This window comes from Strigops habroptila, chromosome 4 (genome assembly GCF_004027225.2).
Source record: "Strigops habroptila isolate Jane chromosome 4, bStrHab1.2.pri, whole genome shotgun sequence".
In the NCBI taxonomy this organism is placed as follows: domain Eukaryota; kingdom Metazoa; phylum Chordata; class Aves; order Psittaciformes; family Psittacidae; genus Strigops; species Strigops habroptila.
In genome coordinates, this window is record NC_046358.1 from 65,836,210 (window position 1) to 65,851,268 (window position 15,059).

The 15,059-nt window shown below is 44.3% G+C and overlaps 1 protein-coding gene across 1 annotated transcript; it reads right to left on the reverse strand.

Moving 5' to 3' along the window:
- Window positions 1-5,859: 5,859 nt before the first annotated feature.
- On the reverse strand, window positions 5,860-8,932 carry FGF4 (fibroblast growth factor 4). The gene is made up of 3 exons (XM_030484145.1): window positions 8,629-8,932; window positions 7,712-7,815; window positions 5,860-6,036 (listed from the first exon to the last, which is right to left on the reverse strand). The coding sequence occupies exons 1-3, from the start codon at window positions 8,930-8,932 to the stop codon at window positions 5,860-5,862; spliced, it is 585 nt and encodes a 194-aa protein (XP_030340005.1).
- Window positions 8,933-15,059: the final 6,127 nt, after the last annotated feature.

Sequence of the window (15,059 nt, forward strand, 5' to 3'; positions counted from 1 at the left end):
CCATTCCTTGTTTTATTTTACTCATCCACAAGCTGTACAGCCTACTGATCCCCCCATTAACATATTAATATGTTAATACATTAATGGATATATTCTGAATACCGTTCAATGCAGCTTGGAAACAGGGAGGTAGAGCACAGAGTTATTAATGTCACAAAGGTGCAGTAATGTGAACTGCCCAGGTTGAAACCTTCCAAGCATGGTATTTCATAGTGCTTGTCATTACCCATTATTTATAGCCACAACACAGCTGCAGCTGAGCTGAGTTTCAGGTGCTCACCAGCTCCTCCACACTTTGTGGTGTCATGTTGGGCATTCGGAAAAGAAGGGCTGGGCCACTTGTTGCATGATGTTGCTGGCATCACAGGCTTCCTGGTGGCAGAGGTGACACTAACATCTGATTCTCCAGCATGGCACTGAACTGTTGTCTCCTCAAAAGCCTTCCATCCACTATACAGTTCCTGCCTCTGTTAACAAAGCATACAGGGACCCTGTTAGCAACTGCCATCTTCATTTCACTTGCTTCACTTCCAGCACAGAACCATTCAGGTTGCAAGTCCATTGGCAGCAGGAGACTTCGCTAAGGAATGGTTCTCAACATTCAGTTTGTCTTCAGCATGGACAAGATACATCTTCTAATATCATGCTCAAAAGAGATTGCACCATGTCACAGAAGGAAAAAACTATCATCCTTGGTTTTCAGAAACATTTGTTTAGATTTTAGAAATCTTAAAGTACAAATAGTCTTAAAAATAAAAAGCACCCCAATCAATCAGTTCTATAGACAGCACTACCCAGCTTCTCTTTAATATATCATGGCTCAATACAAGATATAGTCATTGGTTTATATTAAATAATTGTCTGCCTTAAGTGACTGGGAATAGACATTTCTTGGCATGATATTAAGCTATTTTTTTAAGTAATTAATTTTTAAAACAAACAGTTCAATATTTCTTATTTGAAGACTGTAAATCAGAGCTGGTGTGCAGGAAACTGAGATTGTGATGTGCCTTCTTTTTTCATGTTGGATTGCCTGAAAGCAGCTTGGTATTACAATTTTGCACTATCCCGTCTGTGTTTAGATTATTGAGTAGAAGAACTGAGGTGGTTTTGTTTAGGGTTTCAGTGGTGTGTTTTTAGCTTCAGACTGTGTTTTCTATGTTAAAAATCTGTTCCCATCTGTGCTTGGTGAGCAATACTTTGTGCCATATAAAGGGAGCTGCAGTGTTTCAGGGAATTCCTTTTAACTTTCTTGCTGAAGTGCTTGCTAGTCTTTATCAAAAGACTCCTCACCCCTTAACAGACTCTCTTTAATTGGCCACTTGCATGGTCAGTTAACATACTGCGGTGGAAACCAATTGGTAAAGTGTGAACAACCGAATCTGGCACTATAAACACAGTGACCGCTCTGAAACCTGGGGCTATTTATATACAAGACAGTGTTTTGTCATGCCGATTTTTATTAGCATGGATTAGACACAGACAACTTGGTAGATGTCACGGATGAGTCAGAAAATGTTAAGCACTGGCCATTTCAAATATGTGAGTCTGTAAAGGAGCGATGGGGCTTGGAACCTTCATCTGTCCTTCCCCTGGCAAGCAGGGACCCCGCGTGGAGCCATGCTGGCACCGCTCCTCTTCCGTTTATCCTACAGGACAGACTGGACCATCTCAGAATAGGGGGAAATGTGCCTGACTTACAGAAGGGGTTAATCCATCCAACAAGGGTTTTGGTTGTTCTGTGCAGAGAAATGTTTGGCAGAGGCTGGCAGAAGCGCTGGGCATCCTGGAGCATATCAATGCTCTCAGGAATGTTGCAACACGTGATGTATCAGAGCCTTTTTTGGGGCATTAAAATTAGTTTTCACCTTGAATGCATTTCTTTTACTACTTCCAAAGGCAAGGTGAGGAAAGTTGTCTGAGCAATGAAATGAAAAATGGGTGATGCTAGAGGAGGAATGTTTCTCTACCACATGTGCAGCACCAGTGCTCTGGGTGCTGTGAACCTGCCAAGCTGCTACTCTGAAATCTCACCTTCCTAGGAGCCAAGTCTTAGGATTTGTCTCCAATCTTATAACTATAACTGGATATCTCCTGAAGGCTGAAATACATTTTTATCCCTGGCTATAATTTTTTTGTTATAATTATGGAAGACCTGGCAGCAATAGATTTGCCTTTGTTTTTTTTTACAAGCATTGTACGCAATAAAAATGAATTATGAAAAATTATTATATATGTCTACATGCCTATTTATTCTGCCTCTATTCTTAGAAGCATTAAACACGCTGCAGTTATACTTGTCCATCAAAAAAAACCCACCTGTGCTACATATTTATAGACTCTATACAACTTCAGAGAGAGGTTGCTCTCACTTGGAGAGAGGACACTGGGCATTCCCAGCTCATTTGTTGCATCTCCCTTTCTAAGAACAGAAAACAGAGCATCACTCAGTGGAACATGGACAAGTGTATGTTTTGGGGTCTGGCTTTCTGTTTTGCGTGGCTCTTACTTAGCTGGACAAACTCCCTTTGCCATCAAGGTGCGCCAGATCAAACTTGAATATTGTAATTCCCATTAAGTATCCTTCCCTAATCCTAGGAAGGGGGGTAAAACTGCAAATACAGAGATTCAACATGGTGTGCTCATGTGTCTACAAGTGCATATGCATGAGTATTTGTAAATAAAATTTGTGCAAAAGAATCTTGGCATAAAGTGTGCTATAAAGCACTTCACCTTTCTATACACATGTATGAGTATAATCATTAACTGTAAAAAGAGACAGTATCTCAAATCAAAGAGGTAATCCTACAAACTCTTGCATCAATGTAGTACTTCATAGAGCAAGCAAGCAGCACTCATACAAGCCAAGAAAAAGACAATCAGGTTTCATTTGTAACCTTAACATCCAAAAAACTCCAAAGCTGGTTTGTGTCTCAGATCCTTAATATTAGATGCTGCACCAAAAGCTGCCGTTGTTAATAACCATCCAGATAACACAAGTAAGAATACTAGCATGGGGCAGATGCAAGTGTGAATATCTGTTACCAAGCTCGGGAAGCTGGGTTTTCCTGGGCTATTTCCGACTTTGGCAGGGGAACTTCAGCTGAGTAAGAAATCCAGGCTGTCATTCGTGGAGTAACTGGCATAGGCACAAAGACTCCCCGCTTTTTAGGAAAATGAAATAGCAACTTTTTGTCTTTCATTGCAGGATCCATTCCCTTCTAAAGAGTTAAAATCAATGCCAGGGTGCCATACCTTGTGAACGTTTATCATTTATTATGCATTTAAATGTGCACAGCACATACACCACAGTCTTGAACAGCACCTGTATAAAACTACAGACAGATTCTGGTAAATAGTGAAAGCTCATCCCATGTAACATTGTTATCAACGTTTCATCACAATACTTCAAAGTTACAACAACTACCTCTGAACATATTTTGTGTGAAGCTGTCAGTTGTGGATTTAATGGAGTGAAAAGCGACAAAGAACCATTCCCAGAGAAAAATTTTTGTGATCTGGTTTTGCTATCTGAAATCTGGAACATCATCAGTTGTCAGAGGTAGCGGTGATAATTACACAATGAATAGTCACATATAGAAAACATAGGGTGTACAGAAATCCCCCAAATTACAGGGAAAAAAATATAACAAATCCTTAGGCATGACATTTCGTAGGCACTCTCTCTTGACTTGGCTACCTTTTCCTTAATTGTTTTTTTTGCTTTGACAGCAGCTGCCTTAAGATCTGGTCGTGGTCTGCTCTGGTCTTACTGAACTTTGATAAGTTGATTTTGTCTTCAAGGTCATGTATAAGTAGGGATACAGGCAACTCTACACTATTACAAAGGAACAAAGGCTTTTGTGTAGGAATGTAAAGAGAAAACAAAAAAAGCCGAACTCAGATTTTCATGTAGTCAGAAATAACTAGCTTAGATTGGAAGATGATCTGTAAACACCCTCTAAGTCATCAAACATGGTTAGTTCTGGTTTCTGCTTAACATACTGATGCTCTGAGGATGAGGTATCTTTTAAAGAAAAGGAAGGAAGGAAGGAAGGAAGGAAGGAAGGAAGGAAGGAAGGAAGGAAGGAAGGAAGGAAGGAAGGAAGGAAGGAAGGAAGGAAGGAAGGAAGGAAGGAAGGAAGGAAGGAAGGAAGGAAGGAAGGAAGGAAGGAAGGAAGGAAGGAAGGAAGGAAGGAAGGAAGGAAGGAAGGAAGGAAGGAAGGAAGGAAGGAAGGAAGGAAGGAAGGAAGGAAGGAAGGAAGGAAGGAAGGAAGGAAGGAAGGAAGAAAAAAGGACAAATGTATCCTTTTAGTGATTCCCCCCTAATCAAACCTTTCTTTTCCTTTATCACATTGGAGACATGAGTTACACTTGCAAAATATATAAAGAAAAATATAGGGTTACTTGATGACGATATAGTACTGCAGCCTGACAGCTGTCTGCAAATATTTTCACCATGATTATCCTTACTAAAAGTAAACCACTGGGTAAAGATAGCTCAAACGTGACAAGGCTCAAATAGGGTGCAACCAACTCTATCCTGAATACTTCTGGCTACATATGGGAAAAAAAAAGATTTGGGATTACGATTGTTCCCCCAGGCCCTCCTCCAGAACTGTAAGACCAAGCAGAAAAGCATGTATCTTCCTTCCATGCAGATTTTGTTAGGAGACTGGCTTGGAGAGTTAGTGAGGTAGAAATTAATCAACTTTGTCAGGGAATGAGACAGAAAAAAGCAGCAAATTTCTCCTTCCAAATACTGCACCAAAAAGAATAAATAGTACAAAACAACCTCAACTCCTTGCGATCAATCTAATCTCTCTGTGGAGCTTGTGTTTTTTACCAACCAGCAAATGCTTTTTGCCTTTTAAAAACTGAGGAGTATTATAGAGTTTCAGAAACTTTGCAATATGAATGTAGTCTCCAAATACGAAAGGGGGTTTGATTTGATTTGAACACAATGGAACTGGTTCACCGTGGCATGTTGCACAGTGCGCTAACGGAAGGAGGGGCAGACACATTTTGGTTTAGCCTAATGCCAAGCAGTCATATGCAATATACGCTTCCATTGAAGGCCTCGTATGCTCCTGTAGATCTAAATAATAAACCCCAACCCCAATCCTGCTGAGTTTCTATAGGTGCTTCAGCCTCTCTACTGCCTGGCAGCTCTAAGAAGATGGACTGCAGGGAAGTTCAAAGTTCAGCACTGGCAGATCTAAAACCAGATTTGGGGGTAGCTCTTCAGCAGCAAGGTAAACTGATCCTGTTCCAACGAAATAGCAACATTGCACAAAGGAGGCCAGGCACTGTGTGTGGCTCCACGCTGGCATCCCACCCAGGCATCCCTCCATTCCTTCTCGGAGGCCAAGAGCTTCTTTGGGAATCATGGGGGAGGCTGGAGAACACAACGAGGAGAACAAAGCCACCATAACAAACAAACAAACAAACAAACAGGTGTATAGTGATAGACACCATGTGACACACAAACAGTGCAAAACACTGTACGAAAGGAATTGAATTCCACCTGGTTTAGGACACGGAGTAGCAGCACACCTATGATAACTTAGAAACAAATTAAATAAACCACAAAGCAGAAATTTTCTACTGTTGCACCACGAAACGAAATACCTTGGGTTGGAGGTTTGCTTTGTTTTCAGAAATTAAAAAAAAAAACCCAAACCAAAAAAGAATCAGAACTATAAATAACTTTTGTGGCAATATTTACAGATTTAAATAAATTAAATATCTTACACCTACTCTTGCATAAAACTCTCCAGTAAAAGTGCACCATGTTTAATTTCCCCAAACGTGTCCTGCATCTTCGCCTGTGCTGAGGTAGGTCTGAAGGGAGATGTCTCAGATTCTGGGTAGAAAATGTGTCACTGTCATTGTGGGAGATACTTTATTGCCTTTCTTTGTTCTTCCATTTTTGCTCAGGGCTATATACATCCCGGGATAAATCCTGGATTCGTAAGCATTGTAGTTGTTTGGCAGGAGAATCTCTTTGAATTTGCACTCATCATTGAAATGGGTCTGAAATGAAAAGGATAGAATGAGAGGGAAGGAATTTTAAACATCAGGTGTGGAAATATTCTTGCTACCAGGTGTAGAAGGTGTGCTGAGGGGAAATATGCAGCTGACTCCCCCCACTTAGTAACCTTTTGAAGTGGTCACCCAAATGAAGCTTCAAACAGGACTCAGGATGAGGAGGATCATTAAGGATGCTGTATCCAGGCTGGGCATGTCCACCTAAAGGTGAGAAGGACACCCACAGCTCTTGAGGGAGAGGGGCACATTTTAACAGTGCTGCAGAGGGATAAAGCCCAAGCCCAATTCTGCTGCCCTGCTCATTTAATTGCTCAGTGGTTATCCTACCAGCAACAAATTGCCTGAGAGGCTTCAGAAAAATCTGACTGCTAGCATTTCCTTGTGTTGCTTGAGGAGAAAGAGGCATTTTAAAGACACTCAGCATAGACAGTACTTTCTGCTTCTTCAGTTTTAAAATCTAAGGAAGCGTTTGGATAAATTATGCTGTCCAAAGGGAAAACAGAGCTGACAAATGGCACCCTTTCAGTGGTTTCATCAGTAAATACAAAGAGGGATGGGTATTACAAGTGTGCTATCTGGAGAGTAACAAATGAACTAATCTCTTACTAGTGAGCAAAAGCCTAGGGTTCTATAAGGGAAGTCTCAGCCTGCCAAGATGAATACTGCACTGGGTATTACTTTATACAGGACACGGAAGCATCAGACTTCCTAAGGAATGATGCAAAGGGAACTCCTGCACTTTGGTAACTGATTCTGCCTGGCTTTTATATATGTCAAAATCCTCTGTAACAGGACTGATGCCCCAGAAGGTAATTCTTGATGCTTCGTTTGGCTTTTCCTCAGCCCAAGTTTCTTGAAAGCATCGTTGAGAAACATGAAATAGAAAAGCCATGGGTAAGGAAGGAACATGGGTTTGAAATTATGCGGGTCACAGTAACTTGTACAGAGGTGAACTCAAAAGCAGGATGTCAGCTCAACATGGGCAAAGACATGCACAGTTATTGTCCTCCTCAAGCACATTTTATAAAATGCCTCTATCCTTTCCACAAATTCAGTGTCAAAAAGATCTGTATTGTCTCCTAAAAGATCTGCCTTCTTATAGAAGTCCAAACCCTGAGAATGCTGAACTGTCATGGGAACAGACTCTTCAATCAAGAGCACTAACAAAGAGGGATCAATAAGTATGCGATAAGCAGTGATCCATCACATCATAGAGGGTCATATTTGGGGCCCTGTCTGATCTCAAGTTCAAGTGCCTTCTGGGAGATGGAATGAGCAATTGCCATACCTGTTTGAGACTGCTTGTGCTTAAATATAAGAAAGAGATGGACGGAGGCTAGCTTGAGGTCTCGCCACACAAATTGACTACTCTGCTGGTCTATGTGGTAGGCAAGACGAATACTACGGTTGGGTGAATATAGCTTTTATGAGGGAACCAAGGAAGAAGCATAATGCAAAAGAGTGGGTTTCGCTTCAAAATGTCATTAAGCAGCATACCTGGGCAGCACAACTTCTATTAGCAAGGCAACAGGGGCTGCTCTGTGTGGTCTGACTCAGGAGGGGCAATGATGGGGCTTGGGCAGCTTTTAGCGCCATTCACACCTCTCATCCCAGCTGCTCATGGTCCCCTCCCCCAAGCACACCCTCGGTGGCTACTTACAGATCCATAGAGTTTCCCTTTGCTATTCATGGCCACGAAGAGTCCACTTCTAACACCAAATATGCTCACCACTCCTCTTTCCACGGGGGAGATTTCCAGCAGACCTATAGAAGAGACACAGGAATCAGGGGGTCAAAGGGCTGTGCCCTGAAGGAGTGTGTGGTGCCAATGCTGCCCTCACCCAGAGGCTCCCATCACCAGCGTGGTATGGATCCCCATGCCCAAGCACCGCTGTGGGTGGCCACAGAACCCCAGCCTCATGCTCCACGTGCTGCCCCATGCCCCATGCTGGGACCTCTCTCCTTTTAGCTAAGTATCTATTTTTACTTTGCCCCCAGGCATCCTCCTGTGTAGACGAGGTTAAAATAAGCCAGAGTGTGTGCCTGCGGCGAACGAAACATTTGTCATCATGCAGCTTATATCCCCCCTCCACGATCTTATTGTTTCAGTTGGATATCAGAGCCATGGGGCCACGGGGTTAAGTCCCCAGCAGATGCTTTTCAAGTCTGGGTGGGAGCTGCGCTCTCCCCGGCCCCTTCTCAGACTGGGCGGCCCACGGAGCGGAGGAACATCCAGATGTTGAGCCAACCCAGACACCTGATGCCTGCCGGCGGCAAGCACGGCGCTGAGTAGCGCCCAAGCGGCTCCTCCGGACCTCCCGGTGGGCTCTGCCTCCGCCCTGCTACCCCCGGCTCCCGCCGCCCTTGGGGGAGCCGAGGCGGGCAGCCCGGCGGTGCCATGGGCGGGCGAGATTGTTAGGGTACTTAGACATCACACAATGCACCCACATTCTTTTAGGCACACACGGCTCTACGAGGCAGGTGAGCCGCTCCGCGCCCGCGGAACCGCCCTCGAGGGCGGTTCCGCGGGCGCGGAGCGGCTCACCTGCCCAACCACGGGGGTCGTCGCCGGCTTACTGTATCGATTTTCGCTGTGGATCCCGTCAATACGGCCGTCGGGCAGGACCTGGATGTGAAAACCGATGCCCACATTGCAGTAGAGGCGCCGCAAACGTTTGATACCCAGGAGGTAGTCGCCGTCGCGGGCGGCGTCGCGGCGCTCGGCCGGGAGGCGAGCGACGGAGCGGGCGAAGAGAGCCGCGTCCCAACGGCGCTGGCGGGGACCGGCGGGGAGGTGACTCGGGAGCGACCGGCCGCGGGCGGCTCCTGGCCACAGCAAGCCCAGGAGCAGCGCCGGCAGCAGCGCCGCGGGGAGAGGCATCCCGGTTTAGGGGCTCCGAAAAGACGCTCTCTCCCCCAGCTCCCGCCTTATGCTGAGGTCAAAAGTTGGGGAGGGGGGGAGAGAGAAAAAAGACAAACCAACAAAAAAATCCACAAAACAGAACACAAACCAAAAAAAAAAAAAAAAAAAAAAAAAAGAAGAAGGGAAAAAAGAAAAAGCGAGGCGGGAGGGGAGGCAGGGAGCCCCGTGCTCAGTCCCCGGAGGATTTGCGGTTTCCCTGTGCTGGCTGCATGGAGAGGAAATCCCGAGAGCAAGAGCTTCTGAACTTGATCTCAACTCCAGGAGTCTTGTCTGAAGTGCTGATCTTCTTCTAATAGCTGCTCAGCCATAGAGCTTCAGACCTAGCCACGATATTTATATATCCATGTGCGTTGGTACCTATTACATCACCACCTACTGCTGTCTGCTGCAGCCCTCCGGTTTAGTTGAAAGTCAAATTATCACCCCTTGATGCTTAACAGCTCCGAAGCGTCTTGAAGGGAACGGGTGAGCAGCACTGGTGCTAAACAAGAGGGACAGCACAAACTTTTTGGAAAGAAAATGTCATATTTTGCGTTCATCACAGCGGCTTCCTTCTTCTTTCCCTTCTTTCTCTCTTTTCTTTCCTTTCTCTCTTCTTTCTCTCTGCCCCCTTCCTTCCTTCTTTTTTACTTCTTTCCTGCTTTCTTTCCTTCCTTCCTTCCTTCTTGCTTTCCTTCTTTCCTTCTTTCTCCCTCTCCTTTCTTCTTTTCTCTTTCTTCCTCTCTTTCTCTACAAATGCTAATGCAGGCCACAAAAACCAAAGAATGCCCAGCACACTCCCCCTCCCAACACAATGTATGACTTTATGGAAATCTGTGGAATTTCGGCTTTTACTGTATCCAAGCGACATGGTTTACAGTTTGCTGGATGCAGAAAAATTCCCTTCATTAAAAGCCAAAATAGTTGTTGCATGGGAGATTTAAGAAAGCAAAAGAAAAAAATAAAAAACAAAGGAAAGAACCAAGGCTTTAATAAAGAGGGAAATGTTTAAAGAGGCAGCATGTGCTCAAAAGTGGTAATAAAGTTCTTGGTTCTAAATATCCCTTTAAGAAATACAAAACCACAGCATTGCTCTGGAGCACCAACATGTGGAGCTGCCCCTTGGTCACTGAACTGGTAGGGGCTGTAATGCCAGTGTATTCCCACACTTCAGAGGCATCCTGTTCATGCAAGTATTGATTATTTTCTACATGTATCTATGTGGTGCAATTCCTTAAATGTTGCTGTTGTGCCTTAATGATGCACTTGTTCCCATGTAATTACGTCATTTGGTTCACTTCATTAAAATGAAGCTCAGTGTTTAAAAGTGGGAGAAGTTTTGACCCCGTCGGTCTAGAATTACTTAGTTTCGAGCTAAGCAATGTCACCACTCTTAGCTTAAGCCTCAGCCTTCAACAGGTTTTCAGAACCAACAGGTGAGGAGACATTAGGATAATTTTGGAAGGTCCTGAATTAATACAAAAGTGTGCGTGGGGAGGTGGGGAAATGGTTTGTGACTCAAGTCCTTTATAGCCTGAAGACAGCTTAGTCTTTCACACCAGTAAAGCTCTCCTGCTGTTCCAGCAAAGGATGCAAGAGAAAAGAGAATTGCCCCAAGCCAGATGACAGCTCACCTAGGTGCGAAAATCTCTGACCTTTGCTAAACCTAAGCAAACTTAGATGATGTGCTTTTATTTCTTCTTGTGAGGTGCATATACACAGTGTGTGTGTGTCTTTCTCCAACCACACCCCTCAGGATGGCAAAAGAGACTGCTGCTGCCTTGTGGGTGATCGCATTCTGGTGCTACAGAGGTACAAGTCTCCTTGGTGTAGTTTTGTCTCAATGTCAAATAAGTCAATTCCTGCATGTTCTTATAGAGAGCAGAATTCAGATTTTTCTCTGTGGAGATTTACAGGCTGGTAAACCCACTGCTGTGAAACATCCAGACATCTATTACTTTTCCACCCAGACCCCTCTTCCACCTGACAATGCAGATGGATCAGTCCTGGATGAAAGGGCTATGCGTCAGGCAAAGGCTCACAGATTTGGAAACTGATCTGCAAAGGCTCACAGATTTGGAAACTGATCTGCAAAGGCTGTGCTGGACACCTTCTCCTTCCTTAGGGGCCTTAGAACAGTGCTATCCCTCCTCACTTCAAAACCTGCATTATTTGCTGTTAGCAAACAGCAGTGGATGAATTTGAGATGAAGTTTATTTACCTTCTGAAGGATAAGGCCAAGGAGTGGTATTTCTGCCAACATCTCTACCCAGCAGCTTCTCTCCTACAGCAGAAGTGCAGCCTAACACCTGCAGCTGATGGGTCAGGGCCGGGTCGGCTCAGCCTTACAGCCACTGACAGCGATTATCCCTAACCCAAAAAAGCATGAACTCTGAGGCCTTAGTCCTGTGAAAGTGAAAGCACGTTAAAGCTTGAAGGTAGGGATGTGCACTGGAGGCCCAGTGAGCTCCGATACCTTCAGCCCTTTGGGGCGTATGGAAATGGATGCTAAAATGCCCTGTTAGGCTCTGAATTCACATGTTTGCTAAAGCACATCCTAAATGATTACACTGAGTGTCCAGAACACCAAATCATGTTGTCACATCACTATTTAATAAGGGACGCTTGTGTAAGTTCACTTCTTCAACTTGTTACAGAATTACATTACACTTTTCCCATAAAGGCTTCAAATGAACCTTTCTGAGAGGAAAATCCACGTTTCCAGCTAAGAAGGAAAGTATGAGGCTTGGTTTTGCTTTCAAATTGCATATGTGTGTGTGAGTTTGTGTACAGTCTGCCTATAAAACAGTAGTCTCAATGCTTCTAAGACACATATAAGTTCCCGCTATACCTGATGTCACACAGTCTTTCACAGCAATAATTTAAATATTAAAACAGGTAAAATGTCTTCATCTTTGTATTGCCTCTGTTTCCTAAGAAGCATGTGTGGATATCACAGTTCAGACAGCTCTGCTTTCCAAATTCCTCTAGGCTTAAAGTAGAAAAAAGAAGAGAAGATGGGCAGAATTCAGGTCCACACCCAGGCTCAAGGCCCATATCATGTATTCCAAAAGAAAAAGGGGAAAAGAAGGACAATTTCTACCTTCATAGAAATTATTCTGCAATTGCACTGACATAGCAGCCATCTCAACTTGGCTGTGTTTCTATATCTCGAAACGGGTCTAGGTCCACCATTTAAAAATCAATTTACATATTTAGTAACTCCAGTAAAGAGATGGAAATGACCCTGAAAGATATTGCTCGTGAGCTTTTCTGCTGGAGGCAAATATTGTGCTGAGACCCCTTGATCTGGAAGGATGGGGAGTGGACTAGAAGAGGCACAGAGAAGTATATCGTTAGAAAAAAAATCCCTTTCACTATGTTTGCATGCTATGAGGACACGGTAAAAAAGCAACCCCACTTCGCAGCTCCCCCTTAGCATATGCCCCTTTTAATTATGATTATTTTAGATGACAACTACCCCGTGATTTGCAGAAGGGACTCGTCTGAGGAAGCTTTCTCACGTTCACGTCTGGTTGCCTCTCTGTGTGAGCAGGGTCATGGGCCTGGGAGAAGAGGAGGCTGGAATGTGGCCCAGTGCTGGGGGCCCAAGCCCCGAATGGCCAGGGTCACTGGGAGACCTTCTCCATCCAGGTCTCTGTTGCCTGCACAACACACATACCCCCACACAAACTAGAGAGTCAGATGCACTCCTTTTCTGCTCTGTTTGCAGCTGGTCTATTTGATCTCTCCATGCCCAGGCTGTTTGCTGTTGTGAGTGTCTTGCCATGATCAAAACCTTATTATCTCAAGTGATGTTGTAGTGTTATATATTGGGAAAGGGCAGTGGAGTATAGCAGCAGGCAGCTACAATACTGGGCAAATAACAGAGACACCAACAACCTCTCTGCGGTGTGTTTGGATTGATTCAGTGGGACATCTGAACATCACTTGGCTTGTGATGGGTATGGACTTTTTCAACAGCTACTCCCTCTGCTGCTGGTGAGTTTGTGCAGTTGCACATCTCTCTGTAAAGCAGAGATCAGAGAGGACGTGACTGTGTCCCTCTGTGTGGATCCTGTAGGTATTCAGCAGCTTAGATGTTGCAATTCACACTTCCAGCTTGTGACCCTGCTGCTCGTATAGACTCATAGAATGGTTTAAGTTGGAAGGGACCATAAGATCACCTAGTTCAAACCCCCTGCTATGGGCATGGACACCCAGACCATGTTGCCCAAGGCTCTGTCCAAGCTGGCCTTGAACTCTGCCAGGGATGGGGCAGCCACAGTTTCTCTGGGCAACCTGTGCCAGGGCCTCGCCACTCTCACAGTAAAGAACTCCTTCCTTATATCTAACCTGAACTTCTCCTGTTTAAGTTTAAATCCATTACCCCTTGCCCTATCACTACAGTCCCTAATATACACCCACTGCTGCAGGGATGGGCCAAGGAGCTCCCACTGGAAGAGCAAGCCACAGATACTTAACTTTCTGCGTACTACATTCAGTGTCTCAGCAGCCTCTTTCTCAGCTTTTGTGCTTGATTTGTTTGTGTTATTGCTTTTGAGCTGTAAGATTGCTGTTCCTGCAACATCAGCTGAAAGTGAGGTGGAGGTGTGGTGACAGCAACTCTCTGGGAGACTGAGGCCATTACCCAAGCATGGCCATTGTAAGCCATTTCCTTGTCCTGCTGGTACTTGTCACTGACATATGAACAGCTCTCAGGTGAAGACACACATCTGGACAACCTGTTAACCCTCCTCTTCTCTCCCTGTTTCTGCAGGCTGCAGCTTTGTTCCACGGTTTTCTTTCACCGTGCATTCCCCACCGCAAAAATTCCCAACCCTACTGTCACTACTGGTCTGTATTTCCAGCAGTTTTCTGTGCTCCACTGGCTTTTGCTCTGTTATCAGCAATTTTTGCTGCACATGCTTGCAGCTGTCTACTATCCTCTCCTTTTTTCTGTAGCTGTTCTACTCTCCTCTCTCTCCTCAGGACAAGATGACAGGCTTACAGAAAGAAACACCCTTCATGGAAGTTACATTCATGGTAAAGGTTGACTAAACAACACCCAGACCTTAACTGCAGGGCTGAAGAATGTGTCCAACGTGGTGGGTCTTCTGCAGTCACCTTTATGGTGCTGCTGCTTGCTTGAATGCATGAGCTATGGCTGGCATGAAAATGAGCTTTGGGGAGCAATGTCATGAGAACCAGCTAAGCGAAGAGTTCTTTGCAGCCTTAAGTGGGATTTCTCTCTGATGTTGTGATTAGTGTCAGTTCCTGAAGCCTAAGATGCTTTTCCGTGAGATGGTGGGACAAGTGGAGAATATGGAGGATCTGAGGATTCCTCAGGAATATCATTGGAGTTTGTATTGTTGACGAGCAGGACTCAGTGGGATGAGACAATGGAAATGTCTTGGGAAGTCATCAGTCAAGCCAGATGATTTTTGAGGGCAATCATGTCCCAGGGTCTTGTCATAGGCTCACGGCCCTCATCCTCATGAAGTTTGAATTAAAGTTTGGAAGGGAAGTCTGCTAAGAACCTAGGTAGAGAAATATGTTTAGAGGGCTTCAGTTATTAACGTAGGTCTTTTTTAGAGAATTCAGTTCCCAGCCAAGTTCATTCTTAGGCTAAAGCTCACATGCTTATACTTTCATGTTCATTGCTGACATTTCTGCATATGCTATTTTGTTCTTCCTTGTCCTGTATTCTTTTTACCTACTGAAATTATAAACACTTTAAAACTAAAAATATTCATTTTTTTCCTCTGTCAGATTATGGCCCTCATACTTTTGCTGATACACTACTTGACACTCTGCCAAACAAAACTGGTAAAAGGAAACATAGCAGAAAATTAGTTTTGAGAATGGGATAAGTGTTTGTTAAGCTTATTTTTATTATTATTATTGTGGGAAATAGGAGCTTAAGTTAACTTTTTTGTGTGAGAATGTTTTAGCTGACTTTGAATGTAGCATAGTCATTTTACATGAATCTGTTCAACATGTGGCCTCTCTTTTATGAATCATTTGTTACTGGTGGCTAAGGTGAAGAAAACTGGCTGTTGTAAGCATATGACGTGTATTGCTGAATTCTACAACTTCCCAGCAA

Bases quoted from the DNA above. Each gene is read 5' to 3' on its own strand.
- FGF4 (XM_030484145.1), bottom strand. From the start codon at position 8,932: ATGCCTCTCCCCGCGGCGCTGCTGCCGGCGCTGCTCCTGGGCTTGCTG. The intron at 7,816-8,628 runs GTAAGCCGGCGA...TCTCTTCTATAG, and splicing joins CCACAGCGAAAATCGATACA to GTCTGCTGGAAATCTCCCCC. The intron at 6,037-7,711 runs GTAAGTAGCCAC...TTTTCATTTCAG, and splicing joins AAGGGAAACTCTATGGATCT to ACCCATTTCAATGATGAGTG.